This window comes from Embiotoca jacksoni, unplaced genomic scaffold, assembly GCF_022577435.1.
Source record: "Embiotoca jacksoni isolate LCO1_2020_lvr unplaced genomic scaffold, fEmbJac1.0.p SCAF_9, whole genome shotgun sequence".
In the NCBI taxonomy this organism is placed as follows: domain Eukaryota; kingdom Metazoa; phylum Chordata; class Actinopteri; family Embiotocidae; genus Embiotoca; species Embiotoca jacksoni.
This window is the reverse complement of record NW_027185447.1, coordinates 20,447,127-20,474,683: the sequence shown is the minus strand read 5'-3', so window position 1 is coordinate 20,474,683 and position 27,557 is coordinate 20,447,127. Positions and strand designations below refer to the sequence as shown.

General features: G+C 45.0%; 2 protein-coding genes across 4 annotated transcripts in view; one reads left to right on the top strand and one right to left on the bottom strand.

Moving 5' to 3' along the window:
* The window catches only part of acap3a (ArfGAP with coiled-coil, ankyrin repeat and PH domains 3a), a 62,472-nt gene extending 47,931 nt beyond the window's left edge, over positions 1–14,541 (bottom strand). For all 3 annotated transcript variants that reach the window (XM_069141685.1, XM_069141688.1, XM_069141686.1), the window contains exon 1: positions 14,342–14,541. In XM_069141685.1, coding sequence (XP_068997786.1) covers positions 14,342–14,388 — 47 coding nt within the window. In that variant the 5' untranslated portion in view covers positions 14,389–14,541. The remainder of the gene's footprint in view (positions 1–14,341) is intronic.
* Positions 14,542–22,528: 7,987 nt separating this feature from the next.
* LOC138193544 (lysophosphatidic acid receptor 6) lies at positions 22,529–27,554 on the top strand. The gene is made up of 2 exons (XM_069141691.1): positions 22,529–25,960; positions 26,453–27,554. Exon 2 carries the CDS (start codon positions 26,537–26,539, stop codon positions 27,494–27,496), a length of 960 nt encoding a protein of 319 aa, XP_068997792.1. The 5' UTR covers positions 22,529–25,960; positions 26,453–26,536; the 3' UTR covers positions 27,497–27,554.
* The last annotated feature ends 3 nt before the right edge of the window (positions 27,555–27,557 follow it).

Here is a 27,557-nt window from a genome sequence, read left to right as displayed (position 1 = left end):
AAATCACAAGTATTATCTATAACTTGCTGACAATGCGGACATTCATTTTCTGGCAATTTATTCATTTTGCACCGGAGCTCGACCGAGAATAATTTGTTTCAAATCTTTAACAAGCGTCATTTCTGATCGTCCAAGAAAGTCCGAAAACCCCCAAATACCAACGCCGAATGAATTTTGACCTGCTGGTTTAGAGATCGCATAAATTAGCGTCAATTATTCTGAGGGGGGGGGGGGGGGGGGGGGGGACTTCAAAAAGTTCACGGTAAACCGTCCGGTAGTCGCCGAGAACGCGTTTAATAGTCGAGTCCGGGGTACCGGCCGAGTCGGAGAGATTCACCGTCTGGGGGACCGGCGAATGATTGACAGCCAGAATCGGATGACGCGCTCGCTCAACAATAAATTTAAATAAAAACACCGCGGCGCATTCGTAGCCGAGAAGTCAACGTACGACCGGCCCCTCCACGAGTACGGCGGACGCCGTCTGCCAAATCCCGACACTTGACCCCGCCGTGACCTCCGAGCAGCTGCCCTCAAATCGCCCTCCAGGCTGAGGAACGAGGACAGGAAGAGGGTTTGTCTGCCAAAAACACACAACACACAACTCTCTCTCTCTCTCTCTCTCTCGGTTTGATTCACAGCCACAGAGACCGACAACAGCTGACGACGACGTTCCCGCTCGTTTTTTTTTTTTTTTTTTGGAGGTGGGGGGGGGGGGTTCAGATCCAGAGCGGCCGGCCAACGAACACGCGTTCGGACGCCGATGAGAGACGTCCACACCCGATCTGGATTTATAAAAACAAATAAACATCTGTCCACGAGTTTAAGAGACCGCGAGGGAATAAATCACCGCGCGATGAAAAGGCCCCTTTCATGTAGGAGAATATGCAAATGAGACGAGCGTAGCTGCTTCCTCCTCATTGAAGTCTGATTAAAAAAAAATGTAATAAAAAAATGTAATAAAAAAAAAAAAAAACAGCATCGTTTCCGTTTATAACTCGTCTGGCTCGGAAATTTGTGCCGCGCAGAAACATCTGGATTATTTACTTAATTTTTTTTTTTTTATTATTATTATTATTATTATTATTATTATTATTAGCCGCTCGCTCTTTAAAAGAGCGTGGACGGACGTGTCAAAGAGCAGCTCCGCATTTACAAACCTCCTCTTAACGTGGCAGAAAGTTCTCTCTGCTGCAGGATCTGCAAGGTTGTTGTTTTTTTTTTTTTTTCTTCTTGCCTCCGTCAGCCTTTCCACTAATATTTCAAAGCTTTAACTGCGGGTCAGCGTCGGAGCAGACGTCTCCTGCACTAGATCTCCTTTCGTTCTGCCGTCAGACAGCTGGAGAGATTTCAGCGGCGAAGACGGTCCGGAGAAAAAAAAAAAAAATAATAATAATAACAATAATCCTATTTATCTTTCGTACGTTCGACCGTCGATCTCCGACCTTTATTTTATTTATTTGGTTGTTTTTTTTTTATAAGCGGCTGGGGAGTGATCGTTTGTGCACGTCGACCGCCAACCAGCCTATTGAAGAGACGCATTTTTAATACACCTGTCGGTCCCCCCCCCCCCCCCCCGCTGGACACATCAGGAGCCAAGATGACGAGTTCGATACGCGACGCTTTGCTTTCGCTTTCGTTCTGCGTTTGTTCGGTCAAAACTCGACACGAGCGTCGTCACGCATGCGACGACTTTTTCACGCTCGGGCTCGGCAAAACGTGAAAAAAAAAAAACAACAACAACAACAACAACAACAACAACCAATCACGGGCGGAGTCGGCACCGACCGTTCGGCTTTTCTCCGTTTGGTATCGTGTAAAAAAAAAAAAAATGAAGCGTAAGCAGCTCTGGACACTTTTTACAGGCTGAAAATTTCCAAAAGCCGGAAAACTATCGACACCGAAAGCGACCTCTAGATTTAAATGTTGTTTGTCCCTTTCGGCAAGTTTTTTTTTTTTTTTCCACACACTATTCGACTTCCTGAAAGCCTCTGGAGTTTTGTGGTCACGGCTGTATTAGCTGATAATAGATCACAACTCTGCGCCGAACGACGACGACCACAGGGACGGGAGATTACAGAGATCGGGCGAGCGACAACTGATGAACGCTCGAGTCCGAGACAAGACGCTCGAACTGACGCTTATAATAGGACGACAGACTCCAGGGAGGAAGAGGAAGAGGAGGAAGAAGAGGAAGATGAGGAGGAGGAGGAGGAGGAGGGAATCTATAAATGCAACCGTCAATTTCACTCTCCGGTGTTCGCAGCGAAAGTGGAAGCAGCCACGAGTCCTGAACTTCCCGCTGACTCCATCGTTCTTGGAAAATAAGAAGGAGACAATGAATCTGGAGAGTCCTGCGCGACCTGCGCGACCTCCGGCTGTTGTGGGTCAGCGGTGAAGTCGTTCCGGACGTCTCAGAAACAATAAAAACTCCCACTCGGATATCAACACAAAGAAAAACAACACACACACACACACACACACACACACACACACACACACACACACACACACAAGGACCCGGCTTTCACTCTCACAGCTTTAATGGATAAAACATCAGCGAGAGTAAAAACCACCGCAGCTGCATTCAAAAAAGGGAAGAGCGCTGCGGGCGTGATGCAACAGCCTGTAACTACACACGACCAAACATCACGCTGAAATGACCGTTCCTTCTCGGGGTTTCTCGCTGCTTCCCGTTGCGCAACGGTCAGCTGACACCGAGGCCGTAAACAGCTGAAGCCGCAGCTGCGACCGAATCGATCGGTTTAACGGATCGGCGAAGGACGTATTTGATGTTAATTCCGACGCGATCAGCGAGTGCGAACGGCGGATCTGTGCCGGTTAGAAGCTTCTCGAAATTCGGTTGCAGGCTTGCAAATTGAAAACCTTTTTGATCGCCGCCGACCCGACGATTCTGCTGCGCTTTTCATTCGGGACGTGATGCCGCATCGAAAACGAGCGCTCCCTCTCCCTCCGGCGGCGGAAACCGGCAGGAGAGGAAAGAAACCCAAAAGGGATCGAGTGAGACAAAAACAAAAAAAAAAACGCACAAATAAAATTCTCGTTCAAAGGTTGCGTTTCATAAAAGAAACTGAACTTGATTGATTTTATGTTCAGCTTCATTAAGCAGCTGCATTTCAGCTGAAATCGAGCGCTCCCTCTCTGTTTTCCGGTGTTTTCCCCGAGCTCTTCCAAAAAAAAAAAACGTCTTTCGAACCCTCCGGCAGGTTTGTGGGTTTAAGAGGGTCGATCTCTGGTGTCGGTATTTCAGAAGTTGTTCGGCTCGGAGGCCGGATCGGATCTCGTCAGAGGACGGAGGACAATAGGGTAAAAAAAAAAAAAAAAAAAGTGTCACCGCTGCATGATGACAGGTTTAATAGGCTTTTTTTTATTTTTATTTTAATTTTTTTTAAAACAAACCAGCTGGGTGTAGTCGCCACGGCAAAAAAAAAAAAAAAAAAAAAAAGGTTAACCCTTTCAGCGCCGCGCCGCTCCGTCGCGTTTACAGGTCGGGTCCGCGAGTACTTCCTGCGCAGCGTCACCAGGAGGAAGCGGGACTTGAATGGACAGTCTCGAACTGTGTGTTTATTATTACATAGGATGTGCGTGGCGTCACAACAGCATTGTTGGGCGGAGGCGGAGGCGGAGGACGCCGTTCGTCAGGAGGCTGACAGGCCCAAAGAAAGGTCAGGATATGAGAGGTCTCGGCTGGCGGCGCAGGTTTATACTAACTCAGGGTGGTCCGAGATGACTGCAACACACAAAAATGTCAAAAGGAGATATTCGGGACGAGGGAGACGAAAGACGAAAGACGAAACGCGCACACACACAGAGGGAGAGGATCCAGAAGAGGCTGTGAGAACCGGCCTGGACAATGTTCCATTGAAGGGAGGAAGACAATAAAGCCTACAGACACGGTGCTCCTCGCAGACTTTTTTTTTTTTTCCTAGGCAGCAAACCAGGCTGGCCGGGTAAAGAAGCGGCGCAGAATAGCTCACAGTAAGCCAATCCTGCAGTGTAACACCCTGACATTTTGGTGGAATAGCTGAATCCCCCCCCGCTACACACACACACACACACACACACAGTGAAAATCCCTGCACACAGGCGTGATGTGTCCGGCTGTGGTGGGGCTGAGCTGGGAGTCTTCCCGGCATTTTTGTGGGCTAAACATGCAGCTTGGCTCGCACTAGAAAGACATACCAGACGTGTGAAGCATTCAGCTCCTTCCTGTCTAGAAGCCGGAGAGAGATGGCGCTCGCAGAAACAACAAGTTTCGAACGACGGGCGGCTTTTCCTACGCGAAATTATGCTCCCGTCCTCTCCGCTCCGAAACGACTCACGGCTGGAAAGTCCGACGGCTCGGTTCGCGCCGAAGACTCACGACGAGAAGCGATTTGAAACCCGCGGACGGCTCTCCGGGTTCTCTCCGGCGACGAGACGAGACGGGGCAACATCCCGGCGGCGGCGGCGGCTCTCTCCGCTTCTGGTTTTAAGGGGCTCTGACGCAAAAATCCACGCCGTGAACTCGGACACATCATCAAATTTCCCCTCCTTTGACAATTCCTCTCGTCTTTTTCCCCGTTTGCGGGAGTTGGCGTTTCCTCTAATGAGCGGGGGAAAAAAAACATTGTTCTGAAACTGCCCGCCGGCGACGTCCGCAAGCCGAGTCGACACCGTCGTCTGGTTCGAGTCGAGCCGAGACGGGTCATTTCCAAGCGGCAACCAGCAGCGACGTCGCCCGCTGGTTTGTGAGCGGACGTTACGAAGCCTCGGGTTCGGATTTTGGTCGTCGCCGTCCGAGCGGTTTGGAGCAGGAAGTGACCATATTTGGACGAGCTGGGTGGATCCGACTCGGTCCGATTGAAAAACCCGGCGTCACGCGGTCCCGCCCGCCGACGGCCGTGACCTGACTGCACCGCAGGCTTTTTTGGAGCCGACCTCTAGTGGCACTCGGCGGTATTGCAGCGCAGAACGCTTCCGCATCGGCCTCGTTTCTCAGACCCGGAAGCTACGTTCCACTTTTATTACATCGTGCAACTTTTACCCGCGACATTAGAAAACAGTTTGATCTCGTCGTGAATCTTTGGTCCGAGCTGGGCTTTAAACCCGACTCGCACGCGGATGTGCTTTTAAACGCCGACCCATCATGACTGACGGTAGGAGAGCTGCCAGATGTCGCTTCCCTCTGCGTTTCCCGCAGGTGTTTCCTCCGGTCCGAAGTCAGCAGAACGGCCCTGACGTCACTCTCCGCCTGTCCCCCGCGACCCCCGACCCCGTCCGACAGGCCCGAGTGTTGGCGTGCCAACCGGGCGGAGACCTGAGCGGACCCCGACACCGCCGGCGAGGAAGCATAACACGGAGGCGAAGTTAACAGCCCGCAGATTATGCCGAGATCTTTTTTTTTTTTTTTTTTTTTTTTTAACGGGAATAAACTCGAACCCACGAACGACGCGCGAGTAATCCAACAGCGATGACTGACGTGCAAAAAGTTTGGTGCGGGCTGCAGAGAGGTGCATCATGGGAGATCTGCCTGCTCCGAGTTAAAACAACGCTGAAACACGGCCCTGAAAACGAGCCTCCGGAGGATCACGGCTCCGACTCGGAGCGAGAGGGGCAGAATTACACAGTTTTGTGAGAAAAAACAAAATGAAGCCAAGTCACGGCTCATTGCCCCCCCCCCCCCCATCACCCCCGCACCGCAACTCTCCGGGGGAGCGCCGCAACAACAACGGCCGAGAAAACAATGAAAACAAAACCAGTGACGTGGAATGCAAAACACAGACTGAGCTGTCAGTTTAGTGAACGCAGACAAGGTCGATGAAATAATAAGACGCAACAGACGGAAGAAAAAAAAAAAAACACGAGGAGAAATAAAACAAACTGTGAAACAAAGTCGGGGTCGGCGAGCTGTCGATGTCGGACATCAAGGAATCTGATAGGAATCGTGGAAAAATACGCACCGCTGAGAGCCTCAGATCACGGCTCCTGACCATATTTATACATTTTCTTCGGTATCAAAAGTAATCTGCCGAGAGTTGTCTGTACATTTATGAGGAAAGTGCAAAAGGAAGCTCTTAAACTGACATAAAAAAAAATAAAATACAGGCTAAAGTCTCCAACTTCGTACCTCCTGCTTGTTGCCGCAGAGGCATGATGGGAACTGTAGTCGATTGATAGCAAATTAACTATGAAAGCATGAAATGTAACGACGCCTGCACAGGCTTAATGAAAATCTTACAAAGTGGGGAAACGATTAAAAAAAAAAAAAAAGGATGAACAAAACCCAATAATAGACCCAAACTCTGCAAATTATGTTTATTGAATTGGTAATTAATTTGACGGTGGAACTTTTCTGTTAATCCATCAATAGTTTATCTATAAAACATCAGACAACAGTCAGCGAGTCATTGACATTAATGTTCAATCAACTATTCAACTGACATATAAAAGAAATCGCCACTTTTGACAGACCGGAAGCTGGAAATCGACTTTTTATTCCATTAATTAAAAACCAATAATCAGTTTCCTCACTGACAGCAGTTTTTGGAATAAAGTGGTGGAATATAAACCGTATTTTCTCCTCGTTCGTGCAGCCGAACTTGAACTCTTATTGACGCTGGAAGCCGTTCGAGGGCATTTGGAGGGATTTACTCGTTGACTCGGAGACGGCTGGGTGTCATAAGGAGAGGGGGGTGGAGGGGGTGGAGGGGGTTGGGGGGGGGTCTTCCCCGGGGTGCTGCCCTCATACTTCCCAACCTGCTTCTAATATTCCAGCCAACTGACGCACTTCCTGACCCGTCCCAGGACCCGGTTCTGGGCCCGGGCGCGGCCGGGGAGTCCTGCCCCCGCATACAGAGGAAAGGCAGGGGAGGACGGAGAGGAAGAAGAGGAGGAGGAGGAGGAGGAGGAGGAGGAGGAGGAGGAGGGGGAGTGAGGGGCGGCATTAGGCAGGGATGGAACAAATCAAAAACAGATGCTTGTACACGTGTGATTCAGCATTTCAAATCCGTGCCGAGCTCAGCGACTTCTCCCCTTCATCATCTCCTCGTCACACTTTCAGGGCGGCGACTTCGCTTTTTGCCCTTCAGTCATTTTGTAATTTTTTTATTTTTTTGTTATTTCCCTCGGGTGATGACAAAACGCCCCCCCCCCCTCCTCCCCCCCTCCAACCCCACACACTTCTATCAATAACTTCATCACATTTCCTGACCCCACGGGGTAGAGACCGTGCAGCATGCGCTGATGTTGACACACCTGGAAACTTCCCCGGTCGGCTTTTTTTTGTTGTTTTTTCCGCTCTCTCTCTCTCTCTCTCTCTCTCGGGAGCGAGGCTTTCCGAGTAACCCCCGGTCATCGGCATCAAACAGTGAAACCCGTTAGTCAGAACTCGCCGTTTTGTCCTGCGAAAACCCAGATCGAAACTCAGCGTCGGGGCTCGTCGTGGAGGTTAATCGTGTCTGCCGACAAACGACGCGCAGCCACCAGCAAAAAGAGCCCGAACCCGGGAGGACGGTTCCTCACATGCCGCCTTCACTTGGGAGGGCGAGCTTATAAAAAAATACAAATAAATACAAATAAAAAAGATACTGAAAACACAGCTGAGAGACGGGCCCGCGAGGTCGCGGCTGATATGTGCTGAGGAAGTTGGGTATTTTCCAATTCGCGATCCATTTGGATCTTCTGCGACGATTCAGGCGTTTTAAACAATCTGGGTTTTGACAAGAAGACAAAATTTAGCTTTCACGTACAACAAACAGCGAGTATGAATTCGCAAAATCCTGAGATTGCTGTTCGTGCCTTTTAATCATTTGTTATATTAAATGCGGCGTGTTGGAAGTAAGGTTGCTTGATAAGGAGAATATCTACTAAACCAATGTTATTGTGAGCTAAAGAGTTCAACACCGGCATTTATCTCCTGGAAGTGAGTCTTCAAGAGTCCAAATAAATCCATTTTGGACTTTGTTAGTTAGTTAGTTATCATTTAATCCATTAAAAAAAAACAACTGAAGTAGAAAAAGTTATGCGTCAGACTATTTCTTGACTCAGAGGCTGCAGAGATTCCAGGAAGTTGCTGTTTTTGGTCCTAAAAACAAAAACAAAACAAAAACAAAAAAAACAGAAGCAAAATCCCCAAAACTAAACAAACGGGACATAAAATGAGTCGGGGAGCTTTAGAGGCGCCGCTAAATGGGAGTTTTGTTTGGTTTCTTCAGAGACCGGCGGCTGTTTCTCCGCCGTCTTCGGTCCTGATGCTCAGCTAACCGGCTGCCGCTTGGACGGGAGAGCGTCGGTCTTTGCGATTGCGTCTTTAAACGTGACGCGGTCGGAGCGGAGAGGCGGAAAGAAGGAGCGGGGGCGTCCGGCGGCTTTGCTTCGCGGGGCGGGGAACCCGGCGGGAACGTCGGCGGGAACTGTCGATGAGGGAAAGATTCCTGCAACCTGTCGTTAGTCACGCGCACACGCACACGCACGCACACACACACACACACACATGTTCTTCTCACATGTTTTGAGATGTTTTCTCCGGGGGAGGACGGGTGGAGGGGGGAACAAAACACATGACCTCAAATTGGAGCCCTTCTCCCGCATATCAGGGGGGAAAAGTGGATTTTCAGTACGAGACATCTGATATGTGCAGCCGTAAAGAATTGAGATCAGATGTTTCAGCCTCCCATTACCATAATCCAATCAGCCAGGAAAAACAAATGCCAAGTTGTGAGCGATTTTGTTCACCCACACTGTGAAGTGGGACCAAAGAGGCGGGAGCGTGGGGGGGGGGGGGGAGGAGGAGGGGAGGGGAGGGGAGGGGAAGGGAGGGGGGATTATCAGCATTGAAAATCTGCTCAGTGTGTGTGTGTGTGTGTGTGTGTGTGTGTGTGTGCAGTGTGTGTGTGTGTGTGTGTGTGACGCTTCGCTGGCTGGCCCGCCTCTTGTTTTCTAACTCCCCCCGCCTCTTCAGTCATCGCCGCTCTCTTTCACCGCGGCCCGCGCGAGGAATACCAATTGCAAATTTGCTCAAAACCTCGTCCATCATTCGGGTTTCTCGAGACGTTGCCATAGCGCCGATTCAACGTCCGGCGAGGCTCAACCTGCGGCGACGGCCGGATGGCCGACTCTGAAAGAGAGTCCGGAGGGACTGAAAAGCCGCGAAGGGTCCGGCTGTTGAAGATTTCATCGCACTTCATAAAACCGTTCGCGCAAACAGGTCCAGGTCTTTTTGTTGTTGTTGTTGTTGTTGTTTTTTGTTGTTGTCACCTCTCAGGACGTCCGACGGGAGCAGATTAGCTCGGTATGCAGCGCCCGGCCTCTCGGGGGCCTCTTTGTGTGTGCAGTGTGTGAAACGTCTCGCCATTCATTGAAGATGAAATGAGAGAGGACGGCCGGGCGCTCCCGCAGCGATTCTCCGAGACGCCGACACAAAAGGGACAAAAGGGGATGACATCATCTCTGCGTCTCAAAAGCATCTCCACCGGGGATTAAATCTCCATTTACACAAATCAGCAATTAACTTCCAGGATATGGAACGCATCAACAAACGCACTTTATATTAAATCATTAAAACCACGTCGCTGATTTTCACTTTCAAACAGTTCCTCTGGCTGTACATGAAGCCGGGAGTGAAGCCGAAACGTCGCAAGCCCCGCCCCCTCAACGTTAGTTGATTGGGGGTATGTGCCAAACAAACAAACAAACAAACAAAATCTGAATAAAATGTGAAATGAATTTTTCCTTAAACACGATTTATTTCACACTTCTTGGATCGAGTCCGGCTCGTCCAAAATACGCTCACCGCCGGCTCCGAGCTGGCGAGATCGGCCGACACCGACGGGATGCGGAAGCTTCCAGGTGCGACACCTTTTTCCCCCGTCCCGCGGATCGAGCGGGCGAAATGTGGGCCAATCCCCGATTAAGACGCGCGGCCGTCAAACTGCACAGCGCCGACTTAACCCCCCCCCCCGTCGCTCACATCACCTGGAGCGCACAGACGAAAATGACAGTGGCAGAATAAACATGCCTGGGAGGTGTGTGTGTGTGGGGGGGGGGGGGTAGCAGAGCACGAGTATAATGCATCTAATGCGCAAAAAAAAACAACAAGGAGAGGTCAGTGAACTGATGCCGCGCAGGAAACGCGAGCGGGGTGTGTTGTTGTTGTTGTTGTTGTTGTTTTTTTGTATTCCCACCTGAGCAGAAATATGGAGTACGATACAAGATGGTGAATCAATAATACATAAAGGATGTGATGGAGACCAATCAAGCAGAGTGTGTGTGTGTGTGTGTGTGTGTGTGTGGGGAGGGTGGGGTAGGGTGGGGTGGGGTTATTGTCACAATAATGCACCACCACCACCACCCCCCCCCCCACCCCCGCCGCCCCCCCGACCGGCTGAACAGAAGGGCCGCTGACACACATCCAAGATGGAAGGAGGTCAGTCTGAAATGGAGCAGAAGCGAACGAGAGCGCGGCGGAGAAATCCCTTTCCCGGCTCGGCGCAGGCTGCAGACGGACGAAGACCCTCCCGGAAAACACGAGGAGGACATCCGGCGAGACGAGCCGAAGACGCCTCCGGGCACCGCCGAGGACTCACGGCACTGCGTTGTTGTTTTTTTTTTGCGTGTGCGATTCCGCCATAAACTTCCCAACAGACGGGGAGAAAAAAAAAAAAAAAAAAAATCCAGAGAAAACAGAAAACGCGGTTCACTGAACGACGAGCGGCGCGGAAGAAAAGACGGTCCAGCCGGCCGCGAAAAGGTCGGGCGGCATTTATGTCCTCGGTCCGAGACAAACGAGCGGCCGGTCGTCGACGGAACCGAGTGAAGGAACCGATCGCGAGACGTTCAGAGCCGGAAACGACATTTTGGCTTCAGTGGGATCGACCTGCTGATTCATCCTGTTATTAGTTGAAAGAGCTTGAAAGTCTTTGAATGAATTATTGAACAAATCAAATGATCGGACGTGCATATTCTGTTTTATTTTATACGCCCGAAAAGCAGCAGTGAGAATTTATTACGCGATAACACCGAGAGCTGAACAATCGGTTCATCAGCTGATTGCAGCAGCGGCGGCGTGAACATCTATCGACGCTTCTCCGATTTATATAGTTACGACGGGAATCGATCAATCTCATTATAATCTCGTTAGATTATAAACTAGAGAAACAAGTCGTCCGTAACAGTGAATCTCATCTTCTGACAAGCCCAAAGAAATGTCTTCTCAAATTATTTTGACCAAACATTTTTAAATTAAAAGGATGTTATAAGTGTACTTCCTTATGAATCCCCCCCCCCCCACCCCCTCACCTCACCCTGCCATCCGACTGCGTGTCACATCCATCCAGTCCAATCCATCCAATCAAAAGGAAGTAAGAAGTCTCGTAAGAACAACAAACTTTTAAAATCCTATTTTGACGGCGGACGAGCCGATCGGTAGCGGTTTGCACCGCCGGAACATCTGGAGGTCCCGTTTTTGTTTTTTTGTTTTTTTTCCCTACACGGTCGGTTTTCAGCGTCCGAGTGCGACGTCGCGTCGACGCGTCGGCGGAGAGGAGGCCGCCCGGGACGTCGGCCGGCGTTGTCCCGGAGCAAACACCGCGTAATCGCCGCAGACCGGCACGGACGTGCAAGAGCGTCGGCGGTTCGAGCAAGCGTCACAATCTGTCCCGAGTATTCGGAGACTAAACACACAGTTTGTTCAGGAGGTCTTTGGGGCCGAAGCGTGTGATACGCCCGTCCGTCCACTAGAGGACACCGTGTCAGCGTCACGTCGCGGACGAGCCGGGAGTCGAAGAGGCGACTGAAGGCGGTTCGATGGCTCAGGCTCTGGAGAAAAGCTCTGAGAAACGTGGATTTCTTTCAAACCTGTCGTGAGAAACCTTCGAGCCGACTCGAACTGAACTTTCGTTTCCGCCTCGTCTCGCCGGCGCAATCTCACATCTCGGGTGTTAAAAATAAAGACTTTTAAAAGCATTTTATGACCTTAAACTTTTTTTTAACGTTAAGACTGTCGCTCGTCGTCGGACCCCCGACGTCTTTCGGGCTCGCGCCGATGTGTTTTTTTTTTTTGAGGGGGAGATGAATCTAACTGCCGACGAGTGATTCATCAAACGAGCGGTCCAAACTCACCGAGAAAAACAAAACAAAAAAAGCCTCACGTCGGCGATAATCGTCCAGAACCGACTTCCTGCATGATTGTACCCGTGTGGGAAGCTGCAGCGTGTCGTGCCAGCTTTTTTATTTTTTTTTTTAGTTTTTAGATCCAGTCATCCACCTCCGGGGTTGTTAAATAACGGCGCCGCTTTTAGCCCCACAAAAGGAGCCGTTACAGAAAACACGCGTTTTACTGTCTTTCAGCATCTCTTTCTGGTCACTTAAAGCATCCAACAACAAAAAAACGCACTGTAAAAACTGTGAGGAGAAGATCAGTTATGAGAACAACTCTGTGTGACCGGTGAGATAAAACCTGAGGAGGAGGAGGAGGAGGAGGAGGAGGCACATTTTCATTCCGCATTCACAGATAAGAGACGACTTCATCCTCCCATCAAAGACACAAAGACGCAAAGACACGCGGCCCGTAAATAACGAGGTCGGCGAGTCTTCGGCATCTCGCGGTGGCCTCGCCGCCAGGCATATGAAACGAGGAGGACGGGGAAGGTTGAGATCGCGCCGCTTCCTCCGGCTCCAGATGGCAGTCGTTAAAAAAGGTGCCGCTGCCAAAGTCTGGGAAGTCTTTGATTTGCGAGCAGAGATTTTTTTTTTTTTTTTTTTTTTTTTTTGCACGAGTGCAAAGTGCAGGAAGTCACGAAGCATAACGCGCAGTTAAGTACGACTTTAAAAAGGTACTTTGATGGAGTGTTTCCGTTTTGTGTAACTTTATACTTCCGCCGGCAAACAACCTGCGTCTTTTTGGGGCTCCTAAATCATTTCACAACTGTTTGATGCCCAATAAGGGGAGTTAATTTATGCATTTATGTCATTTTAAAGGGGCAAAGACTGGAAAAAAAAAAAAAAAAAAAAGTCTAAAGCCAGCTGGAATCCACATTTATTTTGTTAAATATTTGCAGTTTTTAATAAACCATAATGCATCTTTCTGTGAAAACGCAGCTGTCTTTTTTTTTGCAAGTTCGGCAGAGACTACAGCTGGCGTACGGATAAAAAAAAAAAAATGCGTGAAAAATTAGAAGAATTTGTGGCGATAATCACTCAAGGTATGAAGATCAAGGACTTCCAAGGTCGCCAAAAACATTGTTTCACACGACTACGGCAGAAAAAAAAATAATTTAAGAAACAGAACTAATAATCTGTCTATTTGTATTTGTAATGACTTCATCCTGACTTGTTTTTTTTTTGTACTCCCGGAGCGTTTCGGTGACTTTACTATGTTGTACTGGAACTTTTTCCTGAAGTAAAGGATCTGATTACACTTTTGACAAGGAACCCCGGGGTCAGTGTTTCCCTTCTCACAGCCTGACAGGCTCTCGGCTCTGTGGGAGCAGAGGACCAGGTTCGGATGTGGGTGTAAAAAAATTCCTGCTCTGTTTATGTAACCTTTGTTTGCAGGGCGGTCTGGTGGGGTGGGGTGGGTGGGGGGGGGGGGGGGGGCTTCGGCACCGTCTGTGTGGAAACCTTCAGTTTCCCTGTAAATCCACGTGATCAGTGTTTGAACCCGAGCTCAAACAATCAATCGATTACCAATAAGTGAGAGTGGCAAGAAAATGAACCAGCTCCTGTTTGTTTTAAGTTAATTCCATCCAGCTTGTGTTGGAGTGACAGTAAAATGATGTCAAAATAATCAACTCCAATGAGGCAGGAGCTCATTTATAAATGGAAATCAATGGTGAATTCCTGCCATAAATCACTGCAAGTAAATGATTTCCACTTCTTCTTCTTTTTTTTTTTTTTTTTTTATTTCTTCTCAAACAGGACCATCATGTCTTCAATGTCAAATAAATGCCGATGAATATCAATAATAATAAAAAAAATCCCAATCTGCGGCTTTGATATCAGCTCCCCAGTTCAGACCATGTGACAACTCATATGGCCGCATTGCTCATCTTCATCTGCTCCAAGAAAGCAGGCTGTGTATAAAAAAAAAAAGAAAAGAAAGGAAAGGAAAAAAAAAAAAAAAAAAAAAAAAAGGCGCACAGATGTTCCCGAAAACTCTTGATTTATAATCCAACATTTATCGGGTCAAATACTGAAGAATCAGCAGTTTAGAAAACAAATACCGTGGATTTACCTCGTGAACACCAACAACCGTGCAGAGAATCGAAGGCGTTCAACAGTTTCAACGACACAATCAGCATGCAGAGATTTTTTTTATTTTTTTTTTTTTAATAAATGTTCTTACCTAAACCGGGGTGAATCTTTGATGCAGTCTTCAAAATCCACCGTCATCTTGGGCTGCAGAGAAGTTGTCCACGCGCCTTAAAACCCCGATTTCATCTCCTGCGCCTGCAGTTTAAAAAGTAGCGGTGTCGGTATCCGACAAAAGCCGAGCCTCCCTCCCGTCTCCTGCTGCTCCTGCAGCCGCTTCACTTGCTCCTTCAGTCCCGATCTGACGATCCGGAGCCGCTTCGCTCCGCACTGGACCCTTGCTGCTGCCTTCGCGTGCCCCGGCGAAGCTCGGAATTTAGAGCCTCCGCTTCCGACGAACGACCGTGACCGGTTTAACGTTCACCTATTCAGAAGATTTCCAGCGGCAAACGAAATTATTACAAGTGCTTTATTTAAATACAGTCTGAGTATAAATGTACTTAGGTACTTTCCACCACTGTGAATAGCTGTGGTTACTTCTTACACCGCAGATGAGGATTTCAAATGGTGATAATGGTCGATTTACCTAAGTTTTGCATTAGATAAAATCTTTAAGATATATAGATAGATAGACAGATAGATAGATAGATAGATAGATAGATAGATAGATAGATAGATAGATAGATAGATAGATAGATAGATAGATAGATAGATAGATAGATAGATAGATAGATAGATAGATAGATAGATAGACAGATATAGATAGACAGACAGACAGATAGATAGATAGATAGATAGATAGATAGATAGATAGATAGATAGATAGATAGATAGATAGACAGACAGACAGACAGACAGACAGACAGGTAGATAGATAGATAGATAGATAGATAGATAGATAGATAGATAGATAGATAGATAGATAGATAGATAGACAGATAGACAGATAGACAGACAGATAGATAGATAGATAGATAGATAGATAGATAGATAGACAGACAGGTAGGTAGGTAGATAGATAGATAGATAGATAGATAGATAGACAGACAGACAGACAGACAGACAGACAGACAGACAGGTAGGTAGGTAGATAGATAGATAGATAGATAGATAGATAGATAGATAGATAGATAGATAGATAGATAGATAGATAGATAGATAGACTCTATTGATCCCGCAAGGGAAAAAAAATTCATTACAGCAGCATGGAAGATACGACAAAAGCAAAGTTTCGACTACATATGTAGAAGTAGTATCACCAGCAAAGTTTTAAAGATAACAATAGGTCTACCTATTATTTTTTTTGCATCTCTGTTTAACTTTCAAAGTAATCGGTCACTAAATATGTCCCGTGGGTCTAATGGATAGAAAAGTATATTATTTCCTTCTAGAAATGCAGTAAAATAATGTTTTCAAGTGAAGTATATGTACCGATCACCCGCAAATTCAGAGTTCCAACCAGCCGTTCTTCGTGGTTTTGCGACTAACTCGGAAAAACGTTGACATTTCCCGTAGCACTTGAAAGCAACACGATAGAATATTGACGTCACGTTCCAACTCATTTGAATGAATACAGCAGATATTCCCGCCATAACTGAAGTATTAAAGTGACCCTGACTTTTTTCTTTTTTTTAAACTATTTTTCTACTAAAACAGCAAAAAGGAAAGATTTTAATGTCAAAACATTAAATAAATATTGACCCCACTGTGTGTTACACTGCTGCGGGTTCACATTTGTCCTGTTATTCTCTGGATTCTCCACAATTAAGGACAACAACAATAATAATATAATATATAATAATAAAGGAGAGGGAAAAACAGTATTTTTTTTTTTTTTTTTTTTTTTTATACTGTCTGGTGTCAGTCAGTGGAAAAGCAAACACCCACAGCGGCTTCAGCTATTCATCCCTCTCAACTTTCCACACCTCTGATACAGTGCGGTGTGTTTTCCATGTCGGGTCATTATGTTTTACTGCTGTGAAAACTGAAATCCATTTAATTTTAAAAGCCCGGCTTACTGAAACGAATTACATTACTCAAAAACAACACAATTTAAAATTACCCCTTAACGCATTGCTGCCACGTCTTCCTACTTTCCCATGCAGCTGTTAAATGACGCCGTGCTGAGTGCATCCATTTTCCCAGCAAGGCTATTATTAATTCACAGGAAATGGGAAAGCTTTGCGAAAGAGCGCCTGCTTGGGATTTCACTGCAGGTTTTCACTGAGCGCCATTGTTCCTTCCTATCCCGGCTTTTAAAAAAAAAAAAAAAAAAAAAAAAGGCAGCGGCTCAGGCCATGAATGGAGATGATCTCATCGACTCGGAGTAGAGGTGTCTTGACTAAATGTCTTTCACTGACATAGCCACATCTCTGAGGAACGATACAGACTCTATCAGGGGTAGAGCTGTCAAATATTCTGCTTTTTTTTTTATTTTTATTGGCCGACAGCTGAAAACTGTACACATTCATGGTCCCCAGAGAATCCATTTCACTCCCTCTGTTGATCCTTTATACGTTTTCATCTCTCACAGCCAAATAAAATGCATCCAGTGAAATATATTTTTTTGTGGTCTGTATATGTTGTAAAGATATTTGTTGTCCCCAGAGGTTGAATCCTACTGCTTCAGTTAATCCTTTGACTTTTCATTTGTAAGCATCAGCAGTTGAACGTTTTCATCTATTCAGTTAATTGTCTCATATTTGCATTGGCAAAAGAAAAATTGTAAAGGTATTCGTTGTCCCCAGAGGTTGAATCCAACTACCTCTGGTATTCCTTATGACTTTTCAATCAGGTGAAGGTTTTTTATCTATCCAGTGAAAAGTTTGGAAACATTTTCATGATCCCCAGAGGGTGAATCCTACTACCTCTGGTAATCCTCTTTTCCATTTGCACCCCCATCAGTTGAACGTTTTCCTCTATTTAGTGAAATGTCTCATGTACGCATTGGCACAACATTTTTGTAACGATATTTGTTGTCCCCAGAGGTCAAATCATACCAACTATGGTGATTCACTGACTTTTTATTTAGCACCACAATCAGGTGAAAACGTTCCTTTACCCTTTGAATATATGGATTTGCATAAAAAAATTTGGTCGAGATATTCATGGTCCCCAGAGGTTGAATGCTAGTGACTTTGGCGATTCTCAGACTCTGGGTTTTACATTTGAGTGAACTGTCTTGACAGCATTTGATGGATTGTAATGAAACTGTGTACAGACATTCACGCTCCCCTCAGGGTAAACCGTGGTAACTATGGAGAACCCCTAAATTTTATCCTGTGCTGGAATGAAACATTTACTCAAAGTCTTTTGTACAAATTTGAGAATCTTGTACTTTATGAATATTTTCTTTTCATGGCATTTTATGCTTTTATTCCACATTTCAGAGGGAAATATTGTGCTTTTTACTGCTCTGTATTTACTTCACAACTTTAATTCTCTTTTTACTGATAAAACACAAGCAGAGCATGAAACCCAAATCAAGTATTTTTCATTTTAGAAATACCCAACATTTCATGGTTCAAGCTTCTCAAATGGGCAGATTTCCCTCTTTTTCTTTTAAATATTTCAGTTACCTTCATTTATTTCTAATAAGTTTGACAAAAGCACTGTGAAGATGCCACTTTTAACTAACGCTCACCAACCTAACAATTTCATCAAGAAAACAATCAGCAATTTAATCTTTCGTTGTAGAATCTCAGTACGTACTTTAATCTTTAATACATTTTCCTGATTGCGCTTGCATATTTTTTTTTACTTGCGAAACATTTTGAAGAGAACTTTTACATGTAACAGATTATTTCTTACAATGTGGTATCTCTACTTTTGCTGAAGAAAAGGCTTTGAATAATTCCTCCACCACTGCTTATAAATATCATTATTGAATATATTAGTCTTTTAGTTCTGCTGGAGGTCAAATATGGAAGAAGGTTATTCTTTTATTTATTTTTTTTTACATTAATGTCCTCTAATTTGTGGACTAAAGCAGTAGTTTCTGTCTTTTGACTCCCCCTACCTCCTCTTCCCCCCAGCTCCTTTTACTAATCTGAGATCAAAGCGCCCACTGCTTCTTTGTGAAGCTGCTGAGTCAGCAGTCGGCTGATCTCAAAGTGCACACCGCAGGAAAAACTTAACAGCAAACTTGGTAGCATGTGTACAATCCACACCGTTCTGGATTGTATTATAGCAGCACATGATCTTAGTATGTGGTGTGCAGGAGCGTCGCGGTGGCTCGGAAATATTCCACTTCCATTTGATTGGGTTTTTAATTGGCTAAACACTTCAACTTGGCTTCTCAAGGAATAAGTCAACATTTACGTTTTAAAATTTTGCCGTTTCTTTTAGTCTTCCCGGTAATTTATGAATAAAAGCATCAGCGGATTAATATTCTCGTTTGGCATTTTTTTTGCGTTTAAGCTCCTCTTATCATCTGTCTTGAATTTGAATTCCAGCAAACGTTAGCGAGCAAACTTGAAACAAAACAACTAAAACTAAAATAATAAATGGTGGGGAACATGTTAAACGTCAGCTTGGTGTCATTCCCACATGTTTCCAGTCTGTATGCTAAGCTGACTGTTCTGTTTATTGAATTGATGTTTCGATTTCTTTAACTTCTCCCCCTGGTGGTTGTATGTGTTATTGCAGTTCGTTTTTTGTTTTTTGTTTTTTTGTGGCCAATAGGGTCACATGACGTGGCCGGAGTCATACCGTTGAGTGCCTTGAAAAGTAAAGCTTGTGAGCAGAAAGTGTTAACATAAAGAGAGACGTTTTTTTATTGGGCTAGTAGTTTTAGCATCTAAGTTGTGTCATTGTGATGACTCGGCAAAAATGTGAATTATGAAGCCACGCCTTGTTTTGTTGAAACAGGTGATTTAGCACATTGTGTTTCATTCTGTGTTGTACAACAGAGAAAGATATGCAAGCTTATTTCGACATACTTTTATTTATTTTTTTTTGTCTCATTTCAATTTCACAAAAAAGATTCTTAAAGTAAAGGTTCATTCAACTTTACTTCTTGTATGTGTATCTGTCGAAGTGTCCGAGGACAGAAATACGTCTGCTGGCTGCATCTTTACGTCAAGAAGAAATAGCCTATATAGTGGCATTAATCATAAATGTCCCAAAATGTCCCAACTAGTCCTTTTCAGATTTGGATTTTGAGGGGTTTTTTTGGTTTTTTTTTTTTTTTTTTTTTTTTTTTTTTTGGGGGGGGGGGGGGGGGGGGGTGTCAGATTAGAAGCTATCGTATCAGATAATGTGATGTTCATGTTCAGGAACCATCTCCTTGCCAACTGCGTGTGTCATGTACCAGGCCGAGGGACGAGTCCTTCCTGCCTTTGTGCGGAGAGGAAGGCAGCTGTCGACTCCTATCTTCGCCTCCGTCAGACGCCGAGCGCCGCCGCAAGCGAGGGATCGCCGGGAGAGACGAGCGGGTCTCCGGGACGGTGACCTACTTTCGTTCCCCTTCTCCGGTCCGCTGCAAGGGAGGCCTCGGGTCGCGCCGCCGTCCCTTCCGACTGCAGGTGCAAGCCGACATAACGTGTTCGGATGCCGCACGGACGTCCTGCAGTCCTGCATTACGCACGGACGTCCTGTATTACGCACGGACGTCCTGTATTACGCACACGTGACGTGTTGTCGGCACACGCGTTTTCTCCAGAAGTGAAATTTTGAATGAATTCTTAATTTTCTGGCACCAAGCGTACAGTATGGAAACACACCAGCGTCATTACAGGAGAGTATTTGTGTGTTCATGTTAAAGCCTCAGACTTCTCTATTCATTGTAAAAAATAAAAAAAATTAAAAAAAAAAAAGCAAAATTCTATTCTAATATTTTGGACATTTTGGAAAATAAAACGCTCGTTTGCTTTCTTGTCAAGATTTAGATGAGTGGATTGATGGTAGCCTGCACGTACCGTCCCGTATGAAGCGACTGTTAGCAGCTGGCTGACTTATCTTCGTCTACATACTCGAAACAAAGAAATAACTAAGAAAAAAAGAAAGAAACATTCTCCTTTAAAATTGCAGTTTTTACAACCTCAAATTTTTTTGATAGATTAAACACTGGTCAGCAGATTTTTATTTTTTTTTAACCCCCTGCTCGCCGTTTCCCATCCTTACGCTACGATGCGTTATCCCGCTGCTCCCGAATGCGAAACAGCCTAAAAAGTACATATTTTTTTATTTAGAGTTTGTGGCAAAACTCGCTGTGTCCATTGTCTTTATGCTAAAGCAAAATTTCTCATATTTAAAAGGGAATTCTTCAACGTATCAAAGGACTTTGTTTTTTGCACTATCAGCAATATTAGCACGCTAACATGCAAAATGATAAATATGTTAAAAAAAAAAAAAAAAAAAAAAAAAAAAAAAAAAATGACAGCTGCTGCACCTTAGAAATCTTAGTATCCTAATTTTGACCGAGTTAGCGCGCAGATGTTAGTTAAGCTGCGTCGAACAGAACTTTGGGGAGATGTTCACGCTCTTGACTTCGCGGCAGCACGTTGACTCGGTCCTCTCCGATGACGACCTGTAAACGTGGCACGCTCGAATCGCACTCAAAACACGCGTGTAGAGTTTAAAAAAAAAAATGCACAAAGATGTAACCGAAAACAAAGATTCCTCTACAGCCAACTTCCAATAACCTAAAAAAAAAAACCACAAAGCAAAGAGCTGCTGACACAGTAAATTTAAATAAAAATAAAGAGCATCAAAAGACTAAAACTCACATAATCAAATCAAATCATAAGAACTGCAGAATTACATTACAATTGTGGTTTCACAAAAATCCTCAACAAATGCAGAGATATGAAATCTTGTTTGAATAAAATTTGGTAAAACTGTTTTCTTTTTAATGATTTAAAATCCAACCCCTTTAAAAAAAAAAAAAATAAAAGCTTGGAGGCATTTTGTTCAACAAGTATTCAACAAGTAGAAGCCCATATAGATGACAGAAAGGGTTAAAAACAAAACAAAAAAATCGATTGTTTAGCTGTGTATGTATTATTAATTCCAAGTAAGGAACTACAGCTGCTCTAATACCTTAAAATGGATTAAATCAAGCGGCTTTCAAACAGTTTAATAGACTGGAAATGAGCCAAAATTCAAATATCCAGTTAGTGTTGAGCTTAAAAAAACAAAAAACAAACATTTATTTGTAACCAGCTCTACCAACTTAGAGGAGAATCACGAACAAAGTCGACAGTTTTGACTTTTAATGAGATTCACCGATTAGAAAATGTAGAAAAACACCAACTTTACGTCAAGAAAAAAGGAAAAAAACAAAAAACACCATTTAAGTCATGAACACGTCATCAGGATGTCCATCGAAAAGAACACGCCGTACTAATAAAAGAGATTCTCCGAGGAGCAGCGAGTCATTAGATGTTTTGTGCTCGGCCACATTTGAGTGTGAAATCGTGTTAAATTGAGCCTAATAGCTTAAAGTGCCACCGCCCCGAGGTCCCGGTGGCAGAGACGGCCAGAGGACGTCATAAAGGAGAGGAGAGGGTGAGTTCTGGGTCACGGCTGGAAGAGCTGGAACAAAAAAAACAAAAAAAAACAAAGGAAAAGTACATTTCGGGAAGTCCGTTTCCCCGAGTCAGCGAAACTGGTATCGAATATTCACCCAGCCATCCGGATCATCACCGTTGACCTCTTCAAAGGGATAAAATACAACATTAAAAAAAAAAAAAGTGTAGTCATTGGCATTAATAAAGTCAAATCAATCGAGCCTTTTTCAGCAGAAATTATTATTAACATTATCATTATTTATCATCAGGTTATACTGTCGTGCAAAAAACAAAACAGAAATCAATGCAATAACGCTGTTTATTTTCACAGATAAATGCTACTTATAAGTTACATAAACCATGAATATAAAATCTAAATGTGAAGGTTTCTGGATCAAAAGTGATTTTTGCCATCGTCAAAATATCCTTTAATACCGCCGGCTGTCAGCCAGTCATTCACACGCATTCATTAAACGTTCTTAAAAGTGGAAAGCTGCTCGTAAACAATAAAACGACACCGTGAGCGGATTATAAATAATGCGAGGAGCCGCTCTCCGCTGATCCAAGACGAGAAAGGGTAAGACCAACAAACAAGGAAACGGGGAGTGCTTTCCTCTGTACGCTTCGTCTCGGCCAGGACATTTTGTTCACTTCGTCAGTTCGGCTCAACGAACACGCTCGGACGATGGAGGTGAACGTTTGTTTTTCTGCTCACGTTGTTTTTAAGGGAGAGGGGGGGGGGGAGGCGGGGGGGGGGGGGAAGTAGGGCAAGAAGAGCTGCAGGCTTGTTCGGTCCCCGCCCACCGAATCACAAAACACACACAAACACACACACAGACGAGCTACAATGACTTTACTGCAATATCACCACACCGAGCTGAAGTTAAGGATTTTAAACGGAGGAATTTCTCCACCTGAAAAATTGTCGTCTTTTTTTTTTTTTTTTTTTGCCTGGTTGATTTTTAAAGGCGTCCGTTTCACCACGTGATGCTTTTGAGGACATCAAAGGATGGGGTTTGATATCGAATGACCAGATGTGAAGTGCGTCTACTCGGCCGGACGAGATCCCGAGGGGGGGAAAAAAACAACAACAACAACAACAACAACAACAACAACACGGAGGCTGGTGTTGCTAGGCGACGGCTCGATGCTGCAGAGGGAGGCGGGATGAGGGACGATCAGAGGAGCTGCTCGCTACTGGAAGTCTTTCGACTCTGCGGCGCCTCGGTAGTCTCACGGGGTCGTGTTGTCTGACGTCAGCACCAAAACTCCCCGCGAACAAAGATCCACAGTCCACCACTTCATGTCCAGGCTGAAATATCTCAGCTACTATTAAATATATATGTGATATTTTAGTACAGACATTCGTGGCGCTCTGACTTCCTTTTGAAAAGGCCAACACGACGTTGACTTTTCGTGCTTTTAGTCTTAATAACAACTGAAAGGGTTTCTATGGAAACCGAGAACAGTCGCGATTGCAATTCTGATTTCAAACGACGTTATCTCGAGTTGATTATCTTGTTATCGTGAGAAAACAAAAGCTCGTTTTTCTCGAGATGACTAAATCAGGATTATGAGATAACGGCATTACATTGTTTTTTGTTTTTTTTTAGATTTTAGATTGCCGTGATGTTTGGTGCACAAATGTTCCCCTCAAAATGAACTGTAGTAACTTTAGCGAGTACGTAACGATGCGACCGCAAGAGGGCGCCGTTGTATAAATATGGTTTGTAAAAGCAGGTTGTTGTTTTTTTGTTAAAATTTTATTTTGGTCTTCAAAATTAGTGAAAGAAAGGTAAAGTACCTGTTTAATGCTTCGTTGTTGTTTTTTTTGGGAACATTTTTAATAAAGTTCACAACTTTACTTCCACAAATAATGTCGGAAGGAAATTTTTTTTAATTTTATCTTTGATAAACTTACAATTTAGGACAATCCCAGAAAATGTGGGAAGCGTCTCTTTTGACACCACATCCTCTCCAACAGAGAGACTTCGATTTATCGTCAGACTTGAGTGTTACAGTTAACATTTCATTTCCAACCTCCAACTTTTAATCGAAGTAAAGAGTAACGGCAGCGTCATCTTTCAAGAAAAAAAACTATAAATAATTCTACACCAGATAAAAATGAGCTTCCCACCTGCCTGTATTTGAGCTGCAGCTTCTGGTACTAAACCTGTAGTTCACAAACAGCGATGACACAACGCTGCCACCTCGTGGTCAACACTGTGACCGCAGGCCGTAACAGGTATTTAGGGACATGCTGGGAAAAAAAGAATTTGATACCAACTTTAAGGAAAGTTGAATTTAATGATGTGGCTGAATGACAAATTAAATTCACATGAATGTTATCAACAAAATTGACCAACTGTTCAAAGTTCAAAGCGATGTAAATCAGATGTTTTAAAAGGAGGAAACGCCGAATAAGAAGTTAAATCCATCTCAGAAAATGCGCTCCATCCTCCGTCCCTTCGGATGCAGGTTTCCTCAAACGGTTTTATTTCTTGTGCATAACGCCTCTTAATTTTAAAGATGCACGTTGAACTGTATCGTAGCCGACGACTCTGATCACATTTTTTTTTTCATGTTTTTTCAGAACCTTTGTGACATTTTCCCCTTAAAACTCAAATTGAGTCCATCTGAAGAAGCTGATTACCACAGAAATTACAGTTCTCTCTTTTCTACAAATTTAAACTTGTATCTTCGCTGCATGAAATTGAACGGCATCATTTTAAGTTAGAGGTAACGCGACGTCAGGGATATTGTAGAAGATATTGACGAGGAATCTGAATTTAAGATGGATCTCTTTTACATTTGAAGGTTGCCAGTTTGCAAAAAAAAAAAAAAAAAAAAAAAAAAAGAGAAGAGTGGAGACTAATCCGAACAATCACAGGTTAGAAACTCAAATGCACTGAAGAGGAAACTCCACAGCAACAGAGAAGCATCGAGTTCAAATCTTTGTTGCAGAGAGAAAACACAGACGTCCTTGAATGGGTCAACAAACATCAGTCTTCAATATCAAAGAGACCTGACGACACTCGGCAGGAGTGTTCATTCAGGAGCCACAAGACAGCCACCACAGACACCAGCAGATAAAAAAACCAAAAAAACCCCTCTTCACCTCCATGAAGGCTGCATGTGTGCAGTGACCAGACCTGGTGGAGAGGTTCTCGAGGTTACTTGAATTACTAATAGCGCACATTAAATGTGCGTTCTGTCTCTTTCGCCAACTTTCATAAGAAACAAAAAGGGTGCAAATACTTTCAATACTCTTTCGATTTTCCCCCCCGAGTGTGTTTGTTAAGTCTTTCTCCTCTCTTCGGAGTTGTTTTTTTCTTTATCTCGTGTGTTACTGCTATTTACTGCTATTTTATTGCTTTTCTATTATTCTATTCTATTCTATTCTATTATTTCTATTATTATCTCATTGCTTCTGTATGCTGCTGTAGCGAAAAAATTTCCCCTCGGGGATTAATAAAGTAACTACCTAACCTAACCTAACCTAACCTAATGGAAATGTGAAATGGAGAAGTGGAAACGCTGTGTGTGTGCGTCTGCAGACGAATACATTTGCGGTTTGCGTTTAAATAGCGTGTAAAAAAAATAAATACATTTCTCCATTAAACCATTAAAGGACCGGGGACAGACTTTGGGAAAAGCCGTTAAAAGAATGACACAATATGGGTAACAACAATAGAAAAATCTGAAGTGTATTTCTTTCAAGCACAAAAAGAAGAAGCCCCCTTAATTTCTGTGGTACTTTTTTTTTTTTACATGCTTCATAATTGAACTACTTTTCTCTCTCAAACGCTCGTTTCGGTGTTTAAATTAAAATGGAGAAATCTTCTGCTTGTTTTTTTTTGTTTTTTTTTTAAACTTAAAGTATTGATGTTCCTTTTTAAAAACACAAGTTATTAACACACTCGTATATCTTATTATGCTGCAGTGGGCAGATGTTAAAAGTAGACTCCAACCATAGTAAAGAGTCACGCGCTGGTTTCCTCCCACTCTCTTACCTTCACACCTTGCCCACTGAAACAGGAAATGAAGCCGTCTGAGCAGAGCAGTGTGTTGTTTGCAGACATTTAGACTCACTGCAGGTTAAGAAGAGCAGCGCAGACGGAACAAAGCTTTACCCACGTTTCCAACCTGTCGCCGAGACTTTTTTTTTTTTTTTTCACATTTGGAGATCATTAAGATATTTGGTAAGCGATTATTTCTTTACGTTAATTTACACGCGAAAAAGAAATCGGGTGTTTTGGAAAATGTTTACCTCGTAAAAATGAGGTGGGAAAACCCGCCAACAACTCTTTTAATACTCGGGGTTCAAATTTTGGGAAAAGAAAATCTGTCTGGGAGATGAAATATTCAACGTCTCAGGAAGAGTTTTGTTACTAAAGTGTAATTTTGTTGGCTTCGAGTTTCTCCGTCTTGTTTCACTTCACTTTTCCACAGCAGCCTGAACTTTTTGAAACAAACACAGTAAAAAAAAATTGTAATTTGTGTCCTTTTTTGTTTTTGTTTTAATAAACCTCAGCTGTGTGGATTCATGGAGTGAGTTTCTAAAGATAAAAATGAAGCAGAATGAGACGCTGTTTTACTGTAATTGTTTCTTGTCAGTCGGGTTAAAAGGTTGCATGAAAGTTGAAGTGGGAAAAAAAAACCAGACTGAACGGAAAACATTTGTGTCACTGCAGTTACAGAAGACGGCCTACGACGCGGCGACGTCTTCGAGCGTCCGCTTTCGCTTTCTCCGATCCGTCACAAAACAGTCCGTCGTGATGAACGCGACGGACTCCAACTGCAGCGTCCCGTCGGCGGAGTACCAGTATTACCTTTTCCCGGCGGTCTACGTCCTCGCGCTGGTCCTGGGTCTGCCCTCGAATCTGGCCGCCCTCTTCGTCTTCGCCTTCAGGGTCACCCCCCGCACCGCCTTCAGCGTCTACATCAGCAACCTGGCCATGGCCGACATCCTCATCCTCGGCACGCTGCCCCTCCGCATCCACTACCACCTCGGCAGGAACGACTGGGCGTTCGGCGACGTGGCCTGCCGCGTCACGGGGATTCTGCACTACGCCAACATCTACATGAGCATCTGCTTCATGACGTGCATCTGCGTGGACCGCTACCTGGCCACCGTGCACCCGCACGCTTACCTGCGGCTGCGGAGCCTCCGGTGCTCCGTGGCGGCGAGCGCGGCGCTCTGGGGCGTCGTCGGCGTGGCCGTCCTGGTCTTCATCCTCCTGGGACCCCTGGAGACCAACGGGTCGGGGGGCCACAGCTGCTTCGAGAACTTCGCCAAGAGGGAGTGGAACTCCCGCCTGCTGGCGTACAGCGCGCTGGGCCTGATCTTCGGCTCCCTGCTGCCCTCCGTCGTCATCCTGGTGTGCTACCCGCTGGCCGCCAGGCGCATCTCCGCCATCGGGACCAAAGCGGCCCGGCGGGCGGTGCGGGTGATCAACACCACCCTGGCCATCACGCTGCTCTGCTTCCTGCCCACCCACTTCGTCTACCTGCTGCACTTCCTGCACCGCGTGGACGTCATCCGGAGCTGCTCCGCCGCCGCCGCCATCTACAACGCCCGGCGCGTCACCATGGCGCTCGTCATCCTCAACACGTGCCTGGACCCCGTGCTCTACTACATGACCACCAGCCACTGCAAGTGGAAGCGCCTGAAGATGACCTGGCTGTGGGGGAGGGTCAGGAGGAGCCGGGGCATCTACACCATAGCGGGGAACTGAGAGGAGTGACATCACACGTCTACTGGAAATACAGCTGGAAGTTGAACTGCAGCGCTGCAAA

Excerpts from the sequence above, each read along its gene's own strand:
- LOC138193544 (XM_069141691.1), top strand. The coding sequence starts at position 26,537 with ATGAACGCGACGGACTCCAACTGCAGCGTCCCGTCGGCGGAGTACCAG.